This window comes from Phragmites australis, chromosome 13 (genome assembly GCF_958298935.1).
Source record: "Phragmites australis chromosome 13, lpPhrAust1.1, whole genome shotgun sequence".
Lineage (NCBI taxonomy): Eukaryota > Viridiplantae > Streptophyta > Magnoliopsida > Poales > Poaceae > Phragmites > Phragmites australis.
In genome coordinates, this window is record NC_084933.1 from 30,683,371 (window position 1) to 30,702,665 (window position 19,295).

General features: G+C 45.8%; 2 protein-coding genes across 2 annotated transcripts; one reads left to right on the forward strand and one right to left on the reverse strand.

The window, feature by feature from the left end:
• Positions 1 to 735: 735 nt before the first annotated feature.
• On the reverse strand, positions 736 to 6,881 carry LOC133888104 (probable arabinosyltransferase ARAD1). The gene is made up of 3 exons (XM_062328224.1): positions 6,258 to 6,881; positions 2,165 to 2,418; positions 736 to 1,488 (listed from the first exon to the last, which is right to left on the reverse strand). Exons 1-3 carry the CDS (start codon positions 6,817 to 6,819, stop codon positions 937 to 939), a joined length of 1,368 nt encoding a protein of 455 aa, XP_062184208.1. The 5' UTR covers positions 6,820 to 6,881; the 3' UTR covers positions 736 to 936.
• Positions 6,882 to 10,902: 4,021 nt separating this feature from the next.
• LOC133888673 (plant UBX domain-containing protein 7-like) lies at positions 10,903 to 17,101 on the forward strand. The gene is made up of 10 exons (XM_062329000.1): positions 10,903 to 11,190; positions 11,287 to 11,426; positions 11,516 to 11,641; positions 13,916 to 14,078; positions 14,584 to 14,661; positions 14,745 to 14,813; positions 15,013 to 15,156; positions 15,294 to 15,396; positions 16,205 to 16,476; positions 16,555 to 17,101. The coding sequence occupies exons 1-10, from the start codon at positions 11,086 to 11,088 to the stop codon at positions 16,717 to 16,719; spliced, it is 1,365 nt and encodes a 454-aa protein (XP_062184984.1). The 5' UTR covers positions 10,903 to 11,085; the 3' UTR covers positions 16,720 to 17,101.
• The last annotated feature ends 2,194 nt before the right edge of the window (positions 17,102 to 19,295 follow it).

Here is a 19,295-nt window from a genome sequence, read left to right on the forward strand (position 1 = left end):
TGGATCAGAACGCCGACGAGAGACGTGCCTGAAGCATGTGGGAGTCTGCGGAGGCGGTGGCCACAACGTCGACGTCTATGGTGTGAGCGATGAGGATGAAATGGAGGTAGGAGACGAGTGCCATCAGAAAGGTGAGGACCATGTGGATTGGGGCAGCCTTCGCGCTTACCTTTCTGTATAGGCCGATTAGCATTGTGGAGAGCGAGTGCGTGATAACGTGTTGAAGTGCGAAAGTAATTGAGACAATAAAACTCGAGAATAGAGTGAACTCATTGATCCATTGCATTGCTATTTATTATATATAAATACTATAGGAAGGGGTGCTGTTGGAGAGGCACCTCTCCCTAACAAGCATGAAGGGGAAGGGGAAGGGGAAGGGACAATGTGGAATTGATCATTTCTCAATACTCTTCTAACATCATTACAGACCCAACCATTTCTTTGTTTGGACAATGTGGCATGTTTGGTTCACTTCCACACAGTCACATCCTTTTGCCAAACCATGTCTAAGGCATAGCTAACAATTTATTCGTCACACCTTAGCCCTTAGGTAAGGTTTGGCAAAGGAACGAGTATACAACAAGTGGGACATATAGCTAAAAAAGTGTGCTAAGTCACAGTAGTGGTAGATACGCTGGTCTAAGAAACCATGGCATGCCTAATGTTTGGCAACCAACCAAACAGCCTCAGAGTATCTTTTCAATTCAAACGGGCAATTTCATATATGAATTATCGTTGCTGAACACACAATCCCACTCCAATAACGTATGGAACAGCGTGTGAAACCACTTGTGATGAGTGTCCAAAGTTTGGTTCAGAAACATACTCCTAGTGTTACATGCTCAATTTGCAACTACCAAAAAAAGAATGAATAAAGTTGGAGTAACTGCTGATTCTCGCAAGTCTTCCCATGGGGTATCGGTGGCTGAGAAAGGTTCATGTACAATGACAACGGAGAGGGATTGATGCGCCATCAGGCTTCCGCTTCTCCCGGATGACTGCTTCCTGAATTTTCGGCAATTTCTGATGAATCTTCTTCCATATGTAGTTCACAGCACCATCTGGGGGAGCAGTGCCTGTGCTGCTAGAGTAACTAGTGTCATACTCAAAGATAGGTTGGACATGAGCCAGGTTTCTTCGGAACTCATCCTTCCGCTGCTTGGAAATATTTCTTAAGTAGTTTGTTAACCATTCAGATCTCAAAGCGTTACTAACTGACACAAAAATGGAGAATTCTGTGTAGTCTATCATCCCTTCAAAAGGAAGCTCAACCTCATCGCTAACAATGACTGGTATGCAAATACTGGCAATAGCATCAAAGAGGCGACATGACGTTGGGGTGTCACCAGCTGGATGCAAGCAAAACTCTGATGTCCGCATACCTTTTATTGATTGTTCACGTCCAGTGGCATTAGGAAAGCCTTCTTCCATGACAACATCAGGCTCGCTACCTAGCAAATCCCATAGCTTCTCTCGCACCAAACCACCCTGAAAGAAAAATATATGTATATATTAAAAAGTATAAACCCAATGCTGAAGTTGGACATTTCATCCAGATATCAAAATCACAAAAATCAATGACACTTCAGTCTTGATTGCTCAATCATGCATTGCTTGTTTTGTCACAACTAGTCATTAGTGAACACAATCCCTTGAAACAATATATATGGAAACCAATAAACACACGAAAAAATATGTCCTAGAGTTATACTAATGCACGCTGCATAACAATCAATGTTCTAAGTCGAATGCGACACAGAAAGCAGGATACACAGAGCTGATTTGCAAAGATTCATTATATATCCTATAAAACTATAAGGTTACTGGGATCAGGTCTTGTTGAAAGCGTTTCTCAAATGATAGAGCTAACAAGGGTCTGGGAGAAAATTTAAAAGTATAATGCATCATATGTTTATTCTTCTCACTTTCAATGGCTCAAATTCAGATACTTGAAAGCAGATAAACATCTAGAAGAGTGCAAGTCATATTTGTCTCAATGTGGAAATTCAAAATAAGGTCCTTCGTGTACAGCTTCTTACATTATTTTTAATGAAAGTGATTATGAAATGAAGGTGAATAGAATGCAGATTGCAGATAAACAAGATCAAACAGGATGCATGTACTAAGTGCTAAATAAGTAAATAGTGTGATAACAAGTACAAACCCGATGCCTATGCCTTGCTCCTTTGAAGTACAGAAGGGTGGGCCGATCTTTATTCTCTGATAAGCGCAGTGTCGGGAGCAAATGTGTGTAAGGCACAATGACATCCTTAAGTAAGGACACTTCAGTATGCTGTATCATATGAGAAGAGTTTCTGCTTGCAGACTTGGAATCAAGTTTGTACCATCCGCCAAAATCAACCACCAAAAGAATTGCAGGAGCTATCTCAGCCTGGACGTGCCACATAGCCACAGGGTCTGTCAAAGAATGCTTCAGTATTTAACATAACCTGAGCATGCAAAAGAACATAAGCTGCTACACAGATCAATCTTCAGCAAGACATAAACAGTGTATCGTATTCAAACATATTTGCATAATTGCAGGAAAAGCTACAGCATTTTCTCTGCCACTCTAGAGCATGGTAATAGTTGGATTAACACAACTGTTGAGTGTTGACACGCATACACAGTTGCAGGCATTGCAAGTTGTAAACACACAATATCGAACAGCAGGTCAACAATTGGTTTCTCAATTCTCAGGTGATGGCATTTCAAGATATCTCACTTCCTCGAATGAAAGCCTGAGATAACTGTAAAGGGCACACTAAAGAAACCAAAATAGCTACTGGTAGCTTAAATAAGAGTCCACATTTTGTGAAACTATTTTAACTTGTGTGTTAGTGTATCACAAAGTTTCTGCAGGGATGACATCTAGCCTGAGTAGGCCTGATGCCAAGAAAGTAGAAAGGGTGATTTGGAACCTCATAAGCTTGCAATTGCAGAGTCAATTACTATCTTTGGTGGATTGCGTGAGGTTGGCCGCTGAGGCCACCACCCCTCCCTCGCCGGCTGCCACCTGGCGCAGGCGCCCAGAGCTTCCTGCCCCGGCCGTTGCGGCTGTGTCAGCCACCAAGATGAGCCAACCCCCTCAAACATCCTCGAGCCCTGAGGCCCTCGACATCCTCGATTGGGGTCACAGTCTGCTAGGCTCGCATGGGAGCCATTCCGCCTCCCCGCCGCGTCCACCAGCAGCATTAAATGCCCTGCGCCTGGTAGGCACGCCACGACCGCTCTCCTTCTATGACGCATTGAAGACACCTGACTGCCGCGATACCCTCAACGCATCGGTCCATGCGCCATCCCCTGCCACGAGCCCGTCACCTACCCGATGGACATTGGAAGGGGGTGAATGCAGCTCTGTTGCCGCATTCAATCCCGTTTCCCCTTCCGGCGTTCTGCTCCACCAGGCCAGGCCTCACCAAGCACCCCAACGCTTGAATCAGTGGTCGGTGCGCGACCCTCATTGGATTTCCTGGTATTCAAAGCGGTCATCTACGACTGCTCTTTCACAAGATTGGAACGAGGGCAAACTGAGGTTATGGTGGTGGCAAAACAACCTCATCATCCAAGCCATGGAGTTGAGCCACTCTCCTAACCATCGGACAACCGCGGAAGCCCATCCCGGTCATTCGCCCACCTTTAAGAAGCAAACCCATGGCCGTTGCTTTCGGTGCTTGGCCATAGACAACAAGTGTGCTGGCTACAGAGACCCTATCAAGTGTTTCTCATGCAGTTGCAGTGGGTATTCATCCAACTCTTGCCCCTCGCATCCCCGAGGAACAGCCAGCCGCCGCCTAGTTCAAGAACGCCTACTGTTCCTGGCCTCCATTTCCTTAGCCAGCTCTGGCTTCCCTCCTCCACCACCACCTCGCCACTGCACTACCAGAATCCACAAACCCATCCACGAGCGCCTTACCTTTCCGCAGCATGCGATGACTCGCCACCGTGCGGGCCACAACACTGAAGACCATTCGCGACCGCCTCACCTTCCCCTGTGTGTGTCAACCATGGTGTACATTGCAAGGGGCCTGACACAGTGCCCGTCCTATGTGCATGAGACTATAATGTGCAATTAGGAGATGGACCGGCACAACCTGGCACTCCGGGAACGCACCGTCGTGATCACGGCAGTCGACGCCCATTACCATCCCTCGGTGTCGAAGGTGAAGCGGTCACTGGAGTGGTACATCCACCATTCCAGCCATAACACCCACATCACCATACACAAACCAGAGGACTTCTTCGCTTACTTCGAGTCCCCGAAGTAGCGGGAAGCGAAGCTGGACCACGACTCCATCCACATTAAGGGAACTGAGCTCCTCATCATGGCGTGGCGCGAAGGCAACAACATGCACAACACCACCTGGTGGTACCATTGTCGGCTCATCATCGAGCGCCTCCCGATCCATGCTTGGACGCAAGAGGGAGTTTAGCAGGCTCTAGGTGACTCGTGCATCTTCGACTGAATGGAGAATCGTCCAAAGTCATTGTTCTACATGTGCTGGGTATGGATTGTCAACTCGGATGAAATCCCGAAGGTGAAGACATGACTGATAAGGAGCTTCTGTTGCACCTCACCCTACACAAGGATGGTTTATTTTCAATGGCGCAAAGTGCGTTCGTGAAGAAAAGGTGCATTCAAGAAAATTTCCTCTACATTCAAAATTTGGCGTGAGCTCTACAACAAAAGCGTCAACCATCACTACTACTTAAGCTAGACATCCCCAAGACCTTTGATATGGTGTCCTAGCCTTACTTGCTGTACTTCCTCCGAGCTCGGGGTTTTGGAGATCGCTGGAGAGAATGGATGTCCATTTTCTTCTCCACGGCGTCGTCAAGAGTGCTCCTCGATGGCTCCCCCGAGAAATGCCTACAACACCGCCAAGGGTTACGACAAGGGGGATAACCCGGCGGGTCGGGTGGTGCTTCTCAAAAGCATCCTCTCCGCTCTTTCGGTCTATATCATGACAACTCACCATCTCCCAGTTTTTGTCCGCAAGCGTCTGGAGAAAATCATGAGGGGGCTTTGATCAGGCACGGAAGAAGCTAGCAGCGCTAAATGCAAAATTGCATGGAAGCGAGTTTGTCGGCCAAAGGAGCTTGAGGGTCTTGGTGTTCTCAATCTTGAGAAATTCGAGCGCGCCCTCAAGCTACACTGGCTTTGGTTCGCCTGGACAACGCCTGACAAACCTTGGGTCGGACTGGAACTCCCGTGCGACGACACGGACCGGTCCCTGTTACATGCTCTCACAGTGGTGACTGTTAGGAATGGGTGCACTACCGACTTCTAGTGCAGTAGATGGTTGCAAGGCATGGCACCTCGAAACATCGCACCTTACCTATTTGCTAAGATACGACCGCAAAGGTGCATTGTGCGAGCGGCCCAGGCCGGCGACAAATGGATCGACGATGTCAGGGATCATATCACACCAGATTTTCTCCCAGACTTCGTCAGACTATGGCGTGCGCTACACGGTGTCGTGCTGACATCTGAACCGGACACCATTCTGTGGAAAGGTTCAACTTCAAGCACTTACACAGCTAGGCCCGCATACCTCGCACAGTTCACAGGCAACACCTTGGTTGACTTCACGCCTCTTGTTTGGGATCCATCGGCGCCACCCAGGATTAAGTTCTTCGCTTGGTTATTGATCCAGAGGTGAATATATACGGCCAACCGGTTGCTACGACGCGGCTAGCCAAACTCATACTTCTGTCCACTATGTGTCCGCTATCTGGAGACAATAGATAATCTTTTTCTTGAGTGCCCTTACTCTTCTCGAGTATGGGCCTTGGAGGCTTCGTGGTCCAACCTTCTGGGGCTGCGCATCCTACAGCATGGACACCTCCTCACTTTGACACATTGGTGGAGGTTGTGCATCGATTCGGCGCCACAAGAACTGTGTAAGAAACTCCGGAACATCATACTCCTCACACTATGGCATGTGTGGAATGAACGCAATCGGCACATTTTCGAAGGGCATTTCGCCACTGAGCTCTCTCTCCTCGCCACTATCAAGGAAGAATTCAGTGTTTGGATAATAATTGGGGCGAGGATCTCTTAGTGCTTTGGGAGCTCCCACTTGGAACCATGTACAATTAGCTAGTTTTTCTTTTCCTTTGTTATTTTGCACTTTGGTCATCTCCTTACCATTCTTTGTTCCTTCTAATGAATGAATAAGTAGCTCTCCTACTGATTCGTAAAAAAAAAAATGCACAGTCAATTAGCTAACTCTTCTCGATAACATCTGGATTACCTGTCAGGACGAAGATGTGGTCGCGGCCGCCGGACCGCCGCCACGCGGGGTGCGCGGTGACGCGGTCGACGACCTCCCGCTGCCGCCGGTAGTCATCGTTCCCGTCCTTCTTGCGGAAAGCGCCCTTGGCGCCCCACCCGAGCTCCATCTCCGCGGACAGCGTCGCGAAGAAGGGAACGAACACGACATCGGCCTCCCTCCAGTCTGCGACCTTCCTCACGGCGGCCCCGGCCGAGGCTGACTGGAGGGAGGCGAGGAGCCAGTACTCGGCGCTGTACTGCTTGATGAGGGGGTTGTCAGGGTAGGGCGGGTGGTTGTGCGGGGCCGGGTGGTCAGGGTCGGAGGAGGCCGGGATGCGGGAGTCGGCGGCGGGGAGCGACCAGTAGCGGTCGAGGAGACCGTAGTTGAGCGCGCGGGGTAGGGCGGCGACGTAGACCCTGAGGCGGCGGTCGGGGTTGGGGGCTTGCCAGGGGACGAGAGGCGGGGAGGTGGGTCTGAGGAGTAGGAGGATGAAGGAGAGGGAGAGGAGGAGAAGGAGGATGGGGACGGCGAGCTGCTTCATGGCCGCCGGTCAGATCTTGTTGGAGACGGGAGGAGCCACCATGGCCGCATCATCACTTCACTTCCTATGGCGCTTCGAACCACCAACCTGGGCCTCCATGGGCTTTCTTTTCTTTCTCCTCCTATTTTTCTTGGCCCAAAATGTTCTGGTCCACGCTGTCTCAACGGCTCAATGGCCCAAAACGTTGTGGCCGCAATCATCTATCGCCATCTATTCTGCAATTCCCCCCTTCTTTTTGCGACGAGAAACACACACACATTCGTTACACAAAAGATATGATAATGCAAGCATGACGTTGTGCCGATTAAGATAACAGTGAATATTAAGCTAACTGATCACCTGTATTATGTGTGTAATGCAATGAAAGAGCAATCAGCAATTGACAATGGCAGTTTGAACATCGACCTGTAACCAAGCGTGCACCATCCATGATCGAGCCATGGTAGAGATGGGCGAGCATCTATGATCCACTTTAGTTCAATTTAATTAAGTATTTTATCTAAATTAAAATGACTAATTAATTAAGTTGAGCGAATTTACAAATACCCACAGATGCTCAAGCCAATCCCTAAGCCATAGTCACGAGGAAGACTCATGCACCGGAGTAGGGGAGCCATGGAGGACAAGATTGCATGATTTCTGGTGGTGCCAGGTCAACTCCGGTGGGTTGACACTGTGGCACAGCCATCCTGCCCTGGACCGCTTAAGGCATCTCCACCATCTGGCCGTAGCCACTTCAAGTCACGTACTGCTGTGCGACATCTGTCGCCGTCGTCTTCGTTTTCCCCTACACCGTCCTGAGATCGCAATATCAATCATCAACGCCGTGACGGGTTCGTAGCAGCACATGACCCTGGGAAGCGACCACCTAACACATAGAACTGGTACATATACCAATGAAATTGCAGGCTACACCGATGCATCATGTACAGAAGAGGGAGGAGCACAGAGGAGGGCACGAGAATGGAAGTCGTCGCATATCTCCTCTTGATCATGCTCTTCACCTGTGTTGTGCTCCTCCTGATCCTCTCTGTTATGAAGCCGCCAAATGCCAAAACCGGCGGCGCGAGCGGCAACCTCCCGCTGCCTCCAGTCTTGCCCGTCGTGGATCTACCATTACTGCATAACTGATCAAAAGTAGTATCACATCAGTGCTAGTTATACAGGAATCATCACTGAAAATATATCAGTGCCGATTCTTAACCTCCCACATCGAATAATAATAGATCCACTAAAAACCGACACTGATAGTTCATCTGGACCCGAAATTTTAATCCATTCTAATTTTCGCTCGACCAAACATCCGGCTTCAATTATCAATGTCGGTTCTAGTCACAATTGACACTGATCGTCTCTATGGATCCAAATTTTTGTTTCAATTTGAATTTGGCTTGATCAAGTTCGGCTCATCCAGATTTTTTTCTCGGCTCAAGTCCGACAGTCTCTCAAACTCTCCTCCCCCTCTCTCTTTCCCCACCGCCCCTCTTAGATCTCAATCTCTCCTCTCTTTCTCATACTTCGTCCCACAGCTGGTCTCCTCCCCTCCCCATCTCCTTCTCCCTCCCACCGCCAGCCCCTCCCCATCCCTCATCACTGGTCATCATGTGGGGCGACGGGATCCGCCGTGGAGGCTCGCTCTAGTGGGCATCCACCACCCCCCGGAGGTCCTATGCGCGGAGGCCAGAGCTTTACAAGCACTATGACGACCCCAGCACCCTCCAAGTCCTACATGCATGAGATTCATCCAGTTGATTTGTTCTTTTTTTTTCCTTGAGTTGAGATAAGATTTCATGAGTACTGCATGCATGCGTTGTCCAATTCACACATTGATCATGAAATATTCTTGAGTTGAGATGCATGAGATGACTATTGAAATGTTCTTTAAGTTGTATTTTTGAGTTGAGATATATGAGGTGAGTACTGAAATATTGAAAATAACATGAATGAGATGGATGACATGAGTCGATTTGGGCATGTTTTGATAGTCGCGGTGGTAGGAGCGGCAGCCGAGCTGGTTTTTTTGAGCTGACTCATTTATTTATTTGGCTCGGGAACCTGTTTTAGTGCCAGTTAGAGGTATGAACCGACACTGAAAAGAATTTTTAGTATCAATTCCAAACACGGTACTGATAATCAGTAGTTTTTCAACCAGCACTATTATACCATTTTGCATTAGTGCGCTCTTCTATCTTTTGCACACGCAACAACCTCGAGCCGGCCATCAAGAGCTGCACCGCCGGCACGGCCCCATCCTCAGCCTCTGCTTCCTCTCCTCACACCCCGCCATCTTCATCTCCGGCCGGGGCATCACCCACCACGCCCTCGTCCAGCGCGAGCCCGTGTTCTCCAGACGCCCGCCCGCCATCGCGCCCTTCCGCGTCCTCAACAACGCACAGAGCACCGTCAGCTCCGCGCCCTACGACCCGCTCTGCCGATCGCTTGGCGGAACCTCACCTCTGGGATCCTCAAACCGTTGCGAGTCCTGCTCTTCACGCCGATGCGAAGGTGGGCTCTGGCGATTCTGACATCCGACCTCGGGAGATGGAGCAAGGAGGACGGCGGTGGGCCCGTTTCCACCTCGAGTACTCCGTGGCGAACCTGGTGTGGGAATTCAAGTGGGGGACGGTGACTGGTGGTGGTGGCGACCTTGCCGAGAGGCCGGAGTTCACCGTGGCCATGGAGCGACCGCTGCGCGCGCGGCTGGTTTCAATTTGATCGCACACAATGATTAGTTTAAGAACCGTTACACTGTGATGATACAAGCTATCTAGATGCCAAGTGATGCGTTGATGCACCGTGTAGTACCTTGCAAGATCTCATTGGAACACATGGCAGAACACTAAACACGGCTTTGACGCATGGCACAACGTTGGATGAACTTGCATGCACATTCGTCGTTCTTTGTCGTACACACAACTATAGCCATGTGTTAACACACACGTTAAACACTCCATAATCCTTTACTGGATATTTCGTGTGTTGCGGTCTGCGTTACAGGGAAGCGCTGTAAAAAGAAAATCACATAATGCAGGAGATTCTCAGAATCCAATAACAGCCTCTTTGGAAGTAGGGGAAAAAACACAGTAATAGGAGAAACACATGATTGGAATGAAAGTGCAAAACGGAGGATTGCAAAATAGAAAACCACAAGAATGATCATTTGGATGGAGTCATGAAGTGAGAGAAAAATATAGGAATTAGATGAGCAAAATAGACACAAATGATTTTTTTTTTCTACGAGATTAGACCTCATGCTAATTTCTATAGATCTAGCTGCTCTATAGGAATTTCATAGGATTTTGAGAAGGCCAATACTTTGTTCCAAATAGCTTGATAGGAAATTTTTCAGTAGGAATTGAATCCTCTAAAATTCCACGGTTTCCCTAGGTTCCAAAGCATCAATTGGCCTATTTTATACACTAACAACTGCACATATATTTCACACATATAGAATCAATTCAGTATATAACAATATAAAAAAGTAAAATAATATAGCATAACAAAAGAAAAATTTACATACACTGTAGGCGCATCCTCTTCAGAAAGTCGACGTTGTAGGTGAAGTGCGGGAGGCGACACCCCCTCTGGAGAAATCCGATAATGAATGTATGAAAGATAAATATTAAACGTTTAGGCCAGATAATGAGATATTGAATGTATTTTTAGAATATATGAAAGATAAATCTTAGGTATCTAGGTATTAAAGATAAATAATAGTAGATTAAATGTATTTTTAAGGAGGAATGAAGATAATTCTTACACGGTGATTGTTTGATCAACTTAGATGAAATATAGAGATCATTCGATACTATTATTTATTTTATTAGAGTATAGATTCAATTGTACAAACCTGCGTCATCATTCCATACATGAAACATGAGACCCACAATGGGAACCCAGTGAGCTATTGGGCTCTATCTTCCCCTCCAAATCCAAGCCGCCCAAGACGATCCGTCCATACGATCCCACTCGATCGTTTTTATCATGTCGCACGTTTACATCAAACCTACATCATCAGCCCATACATAAAACATAAGGCCACAATAAAAACCCAATAAGCTATTGAACTCTTTCTTCCCCTCTAAGTCCAAGCTGCCCAAGACGATCCATCCATAAGATCTCACTCAGACGGTGTTCCTCATCCTGCACGTTTCCACTTCCCTTCCGTACTTCCCCCTCCTGCACTGCCCACTCGCCGTCTCACCGAACCCTACTCACCAACAGACCAAGGGGGGAAAAGATTCTTGTTGAGGCGACTTCGCCGCCATGGCCGGCGATCCCCCGACGGCATCGGAGAAGGAGAACCTCGTCTCCTCCTTCCTAGAGATCGCCGCCGGCCAGACCCCCGAGACTGCCACCCAGTTCCTCCAGGTTCGGTTTCCGCCCCCAACCGCAAATCCCTAGCTTCTGGTCGATTCGAGCCGGTACGGTACGTTTGATGTGATCCGTGGCATTTCCATTCCGCAGATGACGAGCTGGCATCTGGAGGAGGCGCTGCAGCTGTTCTACATCGACGGCGAGTCCGCCCTCGCGGCGCATCCGGCGCCCCTACCGGCTGCTGCGGAAGTGGCGGCGGCGGCAGCGGCCGGGGTGGAGGAGGCGTTGAGGTAGGCGGAGTGGGATTTCTAGGGTTTGGGTGGATCATAGAGGGGTTTCTGGTGGCGTGTGTATGTGTGTCATGTGCTGCGATTGGCAGGTTCGCTCCGCCTCCAGCTGCTGCACTGGGCGATGGAGTGTTGCAGGGACTTGGGGACGAGGAAGACGTCCGTGCGCCGCTGCCTGTGAAGCGGGAAACTCTCTACGGCGATGGCCCCGTTGCCATGTAAGTAATGGTGCTTGGTCATCTACTTTGCATGTTAGCATAGGATCCTAGGATTAGGTTTATCCACTAATTAATTAATATGGAGCGGGTGTGAAGTTCTTATGAAACTGAATCGATCTGCTGCATTTGCCATTTGCATCCTCTATTCTATTGCTCCATGAAAGTTGGGTGTTTCAGTTTCGCAGCGTAACTGACTCACTCGAGTGTCATGTCCATCTTACTAGAAATCAAATTATAATATGTGTGAAGTGCACAGAGCAAGGTGCACGTCTCACATGGGCTGCCCCTAAGATCATCTTCAATGCCAAGTCTAATACCATGGCTGGGATGGCTTAAGCTTCTGATGGCTTTGAACTGAAGCTAAAGCTCCCCCAAACAAGGCCTAAGAGTGCGTTCGATTGGTGTATAACGAATGCCATACTGATTTTGCTTACCACCTGTAGGATTTAAATTTTTAGTTGATAGCCATGCTTGGCGTGCTAATGGAATCTATGACATCTAGCCAAATCTTGCCAGTTTGGCTATGCTTATTGTTAGCATCATTTTCTAGCAGCAGCAATTGGCAGATAAGCTGTCCGTTATATCCGTTTTTATGCCATGTGGTCCCCCATCTGTCTAATAGTTCGTAACCAGTGAAATTACAGGTGTTTGGTTTTGTCACCAATGAATTTATCTCATTCTAACACTTGAACATGACTACAACAGTGGTAATTCCACTGGCAAGCCAAATGTTGGACATCATCCAAGTTAGTTAATTTTGTTATCTGTGACCAAAATTGGTACGAAACTACGAATTCTGTTGACCAACACAGATACTTATTCGGCACCCAATCAAACCCACCCTTACTCTTGCAGACAAGTTATTTTTCGAGTGTTTATGCATATTTGTGTTGAGAAGTTTCAGTTATTTTACCTTAGTTGATATCTTATGAGGCTTATGGACAAACTAAAGACCCACCAAACAGGGACGAAATTTAATTGCCCAATTTATTGTAATAGCAATTTATTCATATATAGGTTGTGCTTGTGTTGGAGAAACTACCGTGGTTACACAATGAAATCCAGGTACCAACGTACTGGAACTTAAAGAATGTTATGCATGTCGTTGTTCCTACTCGCTGTGCTTCTACTGTTGCAAAACAAACAAGCCTCCTTATTATGGTCATGGAGATAAATGTTACATTGTATTATAATACAATAATATTACTTCTCCTTTGAGACATTATAAATTCTTCTTTCGCTGAATGCCATTATGCATTCCTGGATACCAGTGTTGCTGGCATCCTTTTTGGTTTGTTTAACATCCCATGACATCCTCCACATCCATGTTTTTTCTCCCTTCACTTTGACAACAGTTGAACAATTGAGAGTGGCCAACTGACCTCTTGTTTTTATGCCATTGCAAAAATAAAAAGAAATGCATGTGAATACTGTTGATTCTTTGTTTTTTTCTCCCTTCACTTTGACAACAGTTGAACAATTGAGACTGGCCAACTGACCTCTTGTTTTTATGCCATTGCAAAAATTAAAAAAAAAATGCATGTGAATACTGTTGATTCTTTTTTTTTTATCCCTTCACTTTGACAACAGTTGAACAATTGAGACTGGCCAACTGACCTCTTGTTTTTGTGCCATTGCAAAAATAAAAAGAAATGCATGTGAATACTGCTGAATCTTTTTGGCAATTATTATCTTAAATGGTTACCTTTAGCGACGTAAATTTAATCATTTGTTAGATAGTGTTGCTCCTCTTGTTAGCCAGATATGGAAGTATTTCTATGCCTTTTCCCTTTGTAGTTAACTTGGACATGGCCGCATATATATTTGTAATTCTGTAATGCAAGTTCTATCATAACTTTTGTGTTGGACTGACATGTCATAAGCAAGCACTTGTTGCTAAATATGCCAATATATAATTTTACTGGTGTTTCCGGACTATTGTAAACATTACTGGGACTATTGTATTGTCTTTGAACTTTTATTGTTATTTCTTTTCGACAATAGGGTTTACCCTGCTTGTATTGAAAACAAGATTTAAAGTGTGACACAAACATTACCGGGAATACCGGTTTTCCAAGATACATCTCCAAAACACCAACACCAATAACAAAAGAACACTAACCGCCATCTGCTTTTACAATGATAAAATGACTAAACCACCAGCATTGTAAAGTTGTGCACCCAAGGTCGTAACTTATATTGTTATCACTGTTGCTTTGCTAAAAGTAGATTGTTCCATACAATTTAAATATGTTTTGGCCTTTTTTTGCACAGCCTTCGGCCTAATTCAACGGTCGCATTTCGTAACTTTGAAGATGAGTCAAGGCAATCTGCTGTTTGGGAGTCTGATCAGAATGCTACATCTAGTTCTCGTGATAACCTTGCTTCATTATACCGTCCACCGTTTACTTTGATGTTCAATGGACCCTTTGACAAGGTAAGCTGTATATCATTCATATTATATTTTTTATATCCTGTTTGCCTTTTGTCTCCACGATGGTTGCAGCCTCTACTGGTGAAATTGTATAGACACTATTTTGGTCTTTGCAAATGTGGCCAATCACACAGACTACTGTATGGAACTGTAGAACATATAATTGAGAAACCCTTCTGTTGTATCGCAGTTGGCTGGTGAAGTTCTTGAGCAGCGTAGCTATAAAGCAATTAGTTTGGCCTGGATAATTGTTTAAGTACTCATGAAAGCGTTGCTTCTCCTTTTACAACAAGAAATAATGCCATATATGTTATAGGATGTGTTTTGTTTTCAGTATTTATCGCTGAAAGCAAATTGATGTCTATAGCAGTGTTATTTTGAATTTATTGTTTATTGGCTTATGCACATAAACTACTCTTGAGTTGAAAGTCCATAATATTATAATGCTTATCTTTCAATGTTACCGATATTTTGTGTCATGCTTCTAAAAAATAAATTTCAAATGTAGGCAAAGTTAGAGGCTTCTGTTCTGGACAAATGGCTGTTAATCAATTTGCAATCGACAGAGGAATTCAGCTCTCACATGGTAAGCTCAGTCTTGTTGCAGCGTTATGTTGGTCCTTCAGTTTATTACTTCAAGTTTTCACTTTTGAGCCGGTCTTTATGAAGCTCAATCGAGACACTTGGGGAAATGAAGCAGTGGCCCAGTTAATTCGGTCAAACTTTATTTTCTGGCAGGTTGGTCTTCCCTTTCTGCTTCCATATCTGAGCTGGGGTTTTGACTATCTAATTCCTATTTCTTCTAACATGTTAGGATTTATATTTATAACATTAAGTTCTTTATTGAATGGTTCACTTTATTCCCTAGATGGACCCATGTCGGTACACTTCTCATCTGTCGTCTCTCTATTAATATGTTTTGATGTGTTGAAAATAGGTTTATCATGACACCAGTGAGGGGAGGAAGGTATGCACCTACTACAATTTGGTGTCAATTCCTGCTATTCTCCTAATTGACCCCATCACTGGACAAAAAATACGTGGTTGGAATGGGATGGTTCACCCAGACCGTTTGCTCGAGGTATTTTGGTACCCTTATTTCATTTCTCATACTGCACAGTAGTTGTAGCTTGTAGGGTTACATGAAAACTCAATTGTAAGCTGTAATATGACGTACCTGTTCCCTGTTAGTTTTTTCTGAACATTTACTGTACATAGGATTTGCTGCCTTACCTGGATAAAGGTCTGAAGGAGCACCATGCTGCTCAACCTCAAAAGCGCCCTAGGAAAGTTGATCAGGAAACTTCTATGGGAAAACAAGGTAGGGGTTGTATTGATTTTTAAATGAGTGCTGCTACTTTTCCTTCTTGTTTGAAAACATACTAAATAGGAATATTCAGTTTTGCAGAACTATGAGCTAAGCATATCTGATGCATGGACAATCATATAATTTATCATCTCCTAGGATTAAGTGTTTTTCAAGTTTTATGGATATCCGTTTCTGTGAAAACTACCACGAAAGCTGCATGTCGTGGGTGTGGGGGGGGGGGATAAAGTGGGTATTGCCTTTGTATCATGCAACCTCCGAGTGCTCTTATGCTATGACTACATGATTTCCTGGACACCTTTGGGGGCTGTGGTGATTATGGTAGTGTAATTTTGGTTCCTGGAGGATGCGTGGTGCCCTGTCTTTCAAATTCAGAAGAATATATATATAAATTTCAGCGAGAGAATCATTTTGACATTTTTCATTTAGGGACTGGTAATATGATTTCCCTCTTATTAGCTAATACTCCCTCCGTTTCAAAATACAAAGGTGTATTAGGATTAAAAAAAGTCAAACTTCATAAATTTTGACCAACAATTAGTCAAATTATGTGCATGTTTAGTATACAAAAGATGTGTCAATAGATTCGTATTTCACATATCTTTATAAGATATTGGTTTCATAGCAGTTGATAATATATTGTAAGAGAAATTGATGTTCAAAGTATACTTTGAAAGATTTTCTCAAATCCTAGTACACCCTGTAAAAAGAAATGGAGGGAGTACCTGTTATCATCTCGTTACCTGCAAGACATTTCTTGCCTTCCATTGTGGAATGATGTTCACATTTTTTTTCATTTTAGGCACAACAACTGTAGTGGATGAAGATGAAGAACTAGCACGGGCAGTAGCAGCTTCCCTGGAGGAGAGTAAAGGAGTTGTTGGAGGATCAGATGGTACCAATGACATGGCTGAACCTGAGGAAGGAAATGAGCCTAGCTTAAATTTTAAGCTGGATTATCCTCCTCTCCCTGAAGAACCTACAGGAAGTAGGGATCTTCTCTGCAGGGTTGCAATTAAGCTACCTGATGGTCGGAGGATCCAGAGAAATTTTCTGCACACAGATCCTATTAAGGTTACACCGCCAAAATCAATTTCCTCTAGTCTCATTTGTTTACTTCTCTTACTGACGCTTTCTCTGTCCCAACCATAGCTCCTGTGGTCATTCTGCTATACTCAGGTCGAGGACGGGGAGAAGAGGGCTTTCCACTTTGTGCAGTTCATTCCTGGAGCATCCAAGAATCTGGAGTTTGGAAGTGATCTAACTTTCAAAGAAGCCGGGTTGGCGAACTCAATGATCAACCTTAAGTGGGACTAAGCCCACTTCCATCTTCCAGCCTTCGTATTCCTGCATGTGCTTGAAGATGGTTTAGCCATTGTTTCCTTGAGGATTAACTTATCATCTCTTGCTTTCCTGGAGCTTGATGCCGACGACAAATCTGTGGCCTGAGCTCAAGTGTGGAAATGCTCTTTTGCCGATCGGTCTTATGTCTATAAACATCCCTGGTAGGACGTAGCTCTATTTAATGCACATATTTATCATAGTCAGGTACTGAGTACTGCTGCGTGCAAGGTATGGTGCTTGTTTTCCTTTGGGTCTTGTCAAATGCTGAGAGGCAACACTAACGGGAGTGCTACTTTCCCATGTGCTGAATGCTGAGTTTATGGGAAAAGAGGGCGGTGCTCTCCCTCTCCATCTACTGGTTTTGTTTGTGGCCTGTTCCTTCACGAATTCCTTCTTCTCCAGTCCATTATGTATGCCTCCAGTTCGGTTTTTTCCGTCGAGCGAGCGTCTGCAGTTACGCACCGGTTGACATTGATGTGGTGTGCTCACTCCTGAGCGCCAGGTTAGAGGCTGGAGCGTTCCATTCATTTGTTTCTGTTCTGGGTTCCAAACCTAGCGTGTTTCATAATTTTTTCTGCAGCGTTCGTAATGTTCTCGACGACTGGGGGACTAGCCTGTTACATGTTGTTATGTTCGTTGCTGAGATGTGTGGTGTTGTGTGCCTTACCACCAGAATGTTCACGTTTTAACATTTTTCGTTGTGTGCTCGTAGTACGTCGACAGAATGCGAACTGTAACAGGTAACTAGTATGATTACCGTAGGTCGCCAATCCCATGCATGGCCTCTATAATTACCTCAGAATATGGCAAGGTTGAGATTGAGAGAGAAAGCGAGCACCGCTGTACTACTCGTAGGATGGCATACGGCCTGTGTGAGTGTAGTTTTGACTGGGCACGTTTGACTGGCAGTGTGGGGCCGACGCTTATGATTTGCCTGCTGTGGTGCCTGCTGCTGTTGCATTGGCCGGTGTCACTCTGCCACTCCCAAACACACACAGAACCCCCCCCCCCCCTCTCTCCCCCACTGGCCCCGAATTATTGCGCCCGTGGTGGCTTCACTCCCCACCGCCCCACCCTTGGTCCGAGCGCATTTATAGAACCGGCACCGCTGCAACGCGATTCCAATTATTTCTCCGGAGATCCATCGATGACTGTTCGCTCGCACACCGCCATGACTGTCCTCCATCTCTCCCCCTGAGTTCTGAAGCCCGAATTAAATGGCACTATCCCCTCCCGACCGCCATTTATGTCCTGCATTTGCATGTAAGCTGCTGTAGGGGTCTGCACGGCTGCACCTCCCTCCCACAGCCGCACCTGCCCTGCCTGGATCATTTCATTTCGCACCTCCTACTATTTGGCATTTTGGCTGGCTCTGTGCATGGAGCACCATGTAGCAGTGTATGTACTGGGAGTGTACTACACTTTTTGGCTGCATCTCTGGATCACTTTTTCTTGCACCATGTAGCTGTTGAACGGAACGGGACGGATTCTTTGCGGTGTTCGTGCGTGCGTGGAAGATCGTGCCTTTTTACAGCTTGCATGCGCCGGGCCGGATCCACTGCATGCATATGCGTGCCTCTAGCTTTTACAGAGCCGGCCTGTGGCTGCTGCCTTCAGTGGAGCTAGCATCCAATGCTGAGTGCTAGCTGCTGCGCCAGTGCTACCTAGCGACCTAGTGTCGTACTACTACGAACGAGTAGGGCCCTCCAGGCAGTGCACCAAGGGTGCAGCCTAGGGTGTCTATCGTTTTCAGAGATCATTCCCAATTGGCTGATGCACCAATTGGCAACACAACCAATCAAAATGGTTGCTCCATGTGTGCAGGACTGCAGGTAGCACGATTTGTTTCTTGGCATGCACATGCATGCTTCAACAATACAGAATGAATGAATGAATGATCACTACATTTCTGCTTTTTTATGAGAATAACCAACATAAGGCCAGAAGTGCTACGGCAAGCATACTTGACATCACGAGAAAGATTGAGGGCGACACGATGAAGCGCAAACGAGCGTACAGGAAGCTAGTAACATTAGTGCTCCTTTCGTCTTAAAATAGATGATGTTTTAGAGTTGAATATAAATATTAAGATAAAAGATAAAATAACTATCTTATCTAATATTAATATTATTCATTGCATGAGAAACAAATCTTGAATTAGAAATAAAATTATTTAATAGAGGAGTAAAACTGAAAAATCTAAATCAAATTTATCTTAAAAATCATAAAACATCATATATTTTGAATATTGTAGAACAAACGTCATCTATTAAGTACCGACTATAAAGAAGGATTCTCAGAGTGAAAGCTAAAAGAGAGAGGTATTTTGAGGAGGAAATAGAGCTGGGCAGGCAGGCAGCTACGGGGTAATGGGGTATGGATGACATATGGCATCTCTCTCCGGTCAAGGACTTAGACTAGTAGACTACGGCCCTGAGAGCGGTGACAGCCGAGATTGTCAGGCCTTTTCTGACACCTAAAGGTGATATCCACACGTTCACCACCATCTGTGTCCACCCAAAATCATCACCGTTGGTGTGGACACCGTA

What these genes read in the sequence shown, in the direction of transcription:
- LOC133888673 (XM_062329000.1), top strand. Translation starts at nt 11,086, where the DNA reads ATGGCCGGCGATCCCCCGACGGCATCGGAGAAGGAGAACCTCGTCTCC. An exon ending in CAAACTTTATTTTCTGGCAG is followed by an intron (nt 14,814 to 15,012) that starts GTTGGTCTTCCC and finishes TGTTGAAAATAG; the next exon opens with GTTTATCATGACACCAGTGA. An exon ending in AACTTCTATGGGAAAACAAG is followed by an intron (nt 15,397 to 16,204) that starts GTAGGGGTTGTA and finishes TTTTCATTTTAG; the next exon opens with GCACAACAACTGTAGTGGAT.
- LOC133888104 (XM_062328224.1), bottom strand. Translation starts at nt 6,819, where the DNA reads ATGAAGCAGCTCGCCGTCCCCATCCTCCTTCTCCTCCTCTCCCTCTCC. An exon ending in CCACATCTTCGTCCTGACAG is followed by an intron (nt 2,419 to 6,257) that starts GTAATCCAGATG and finishes ATTCTTTGACAG; the next exon opens with ACCCTGTGGCTATGTGGCAC. An exon ending in GAGCAAGGCATAGGCATCGG is followed by an intron (nt 1,489 to 2,164) that starts GTTTGTACTTGT and finishes TTTTTCTTTCAG; the next exon opens with GGTGGTTTGGTGCGAGAGAA.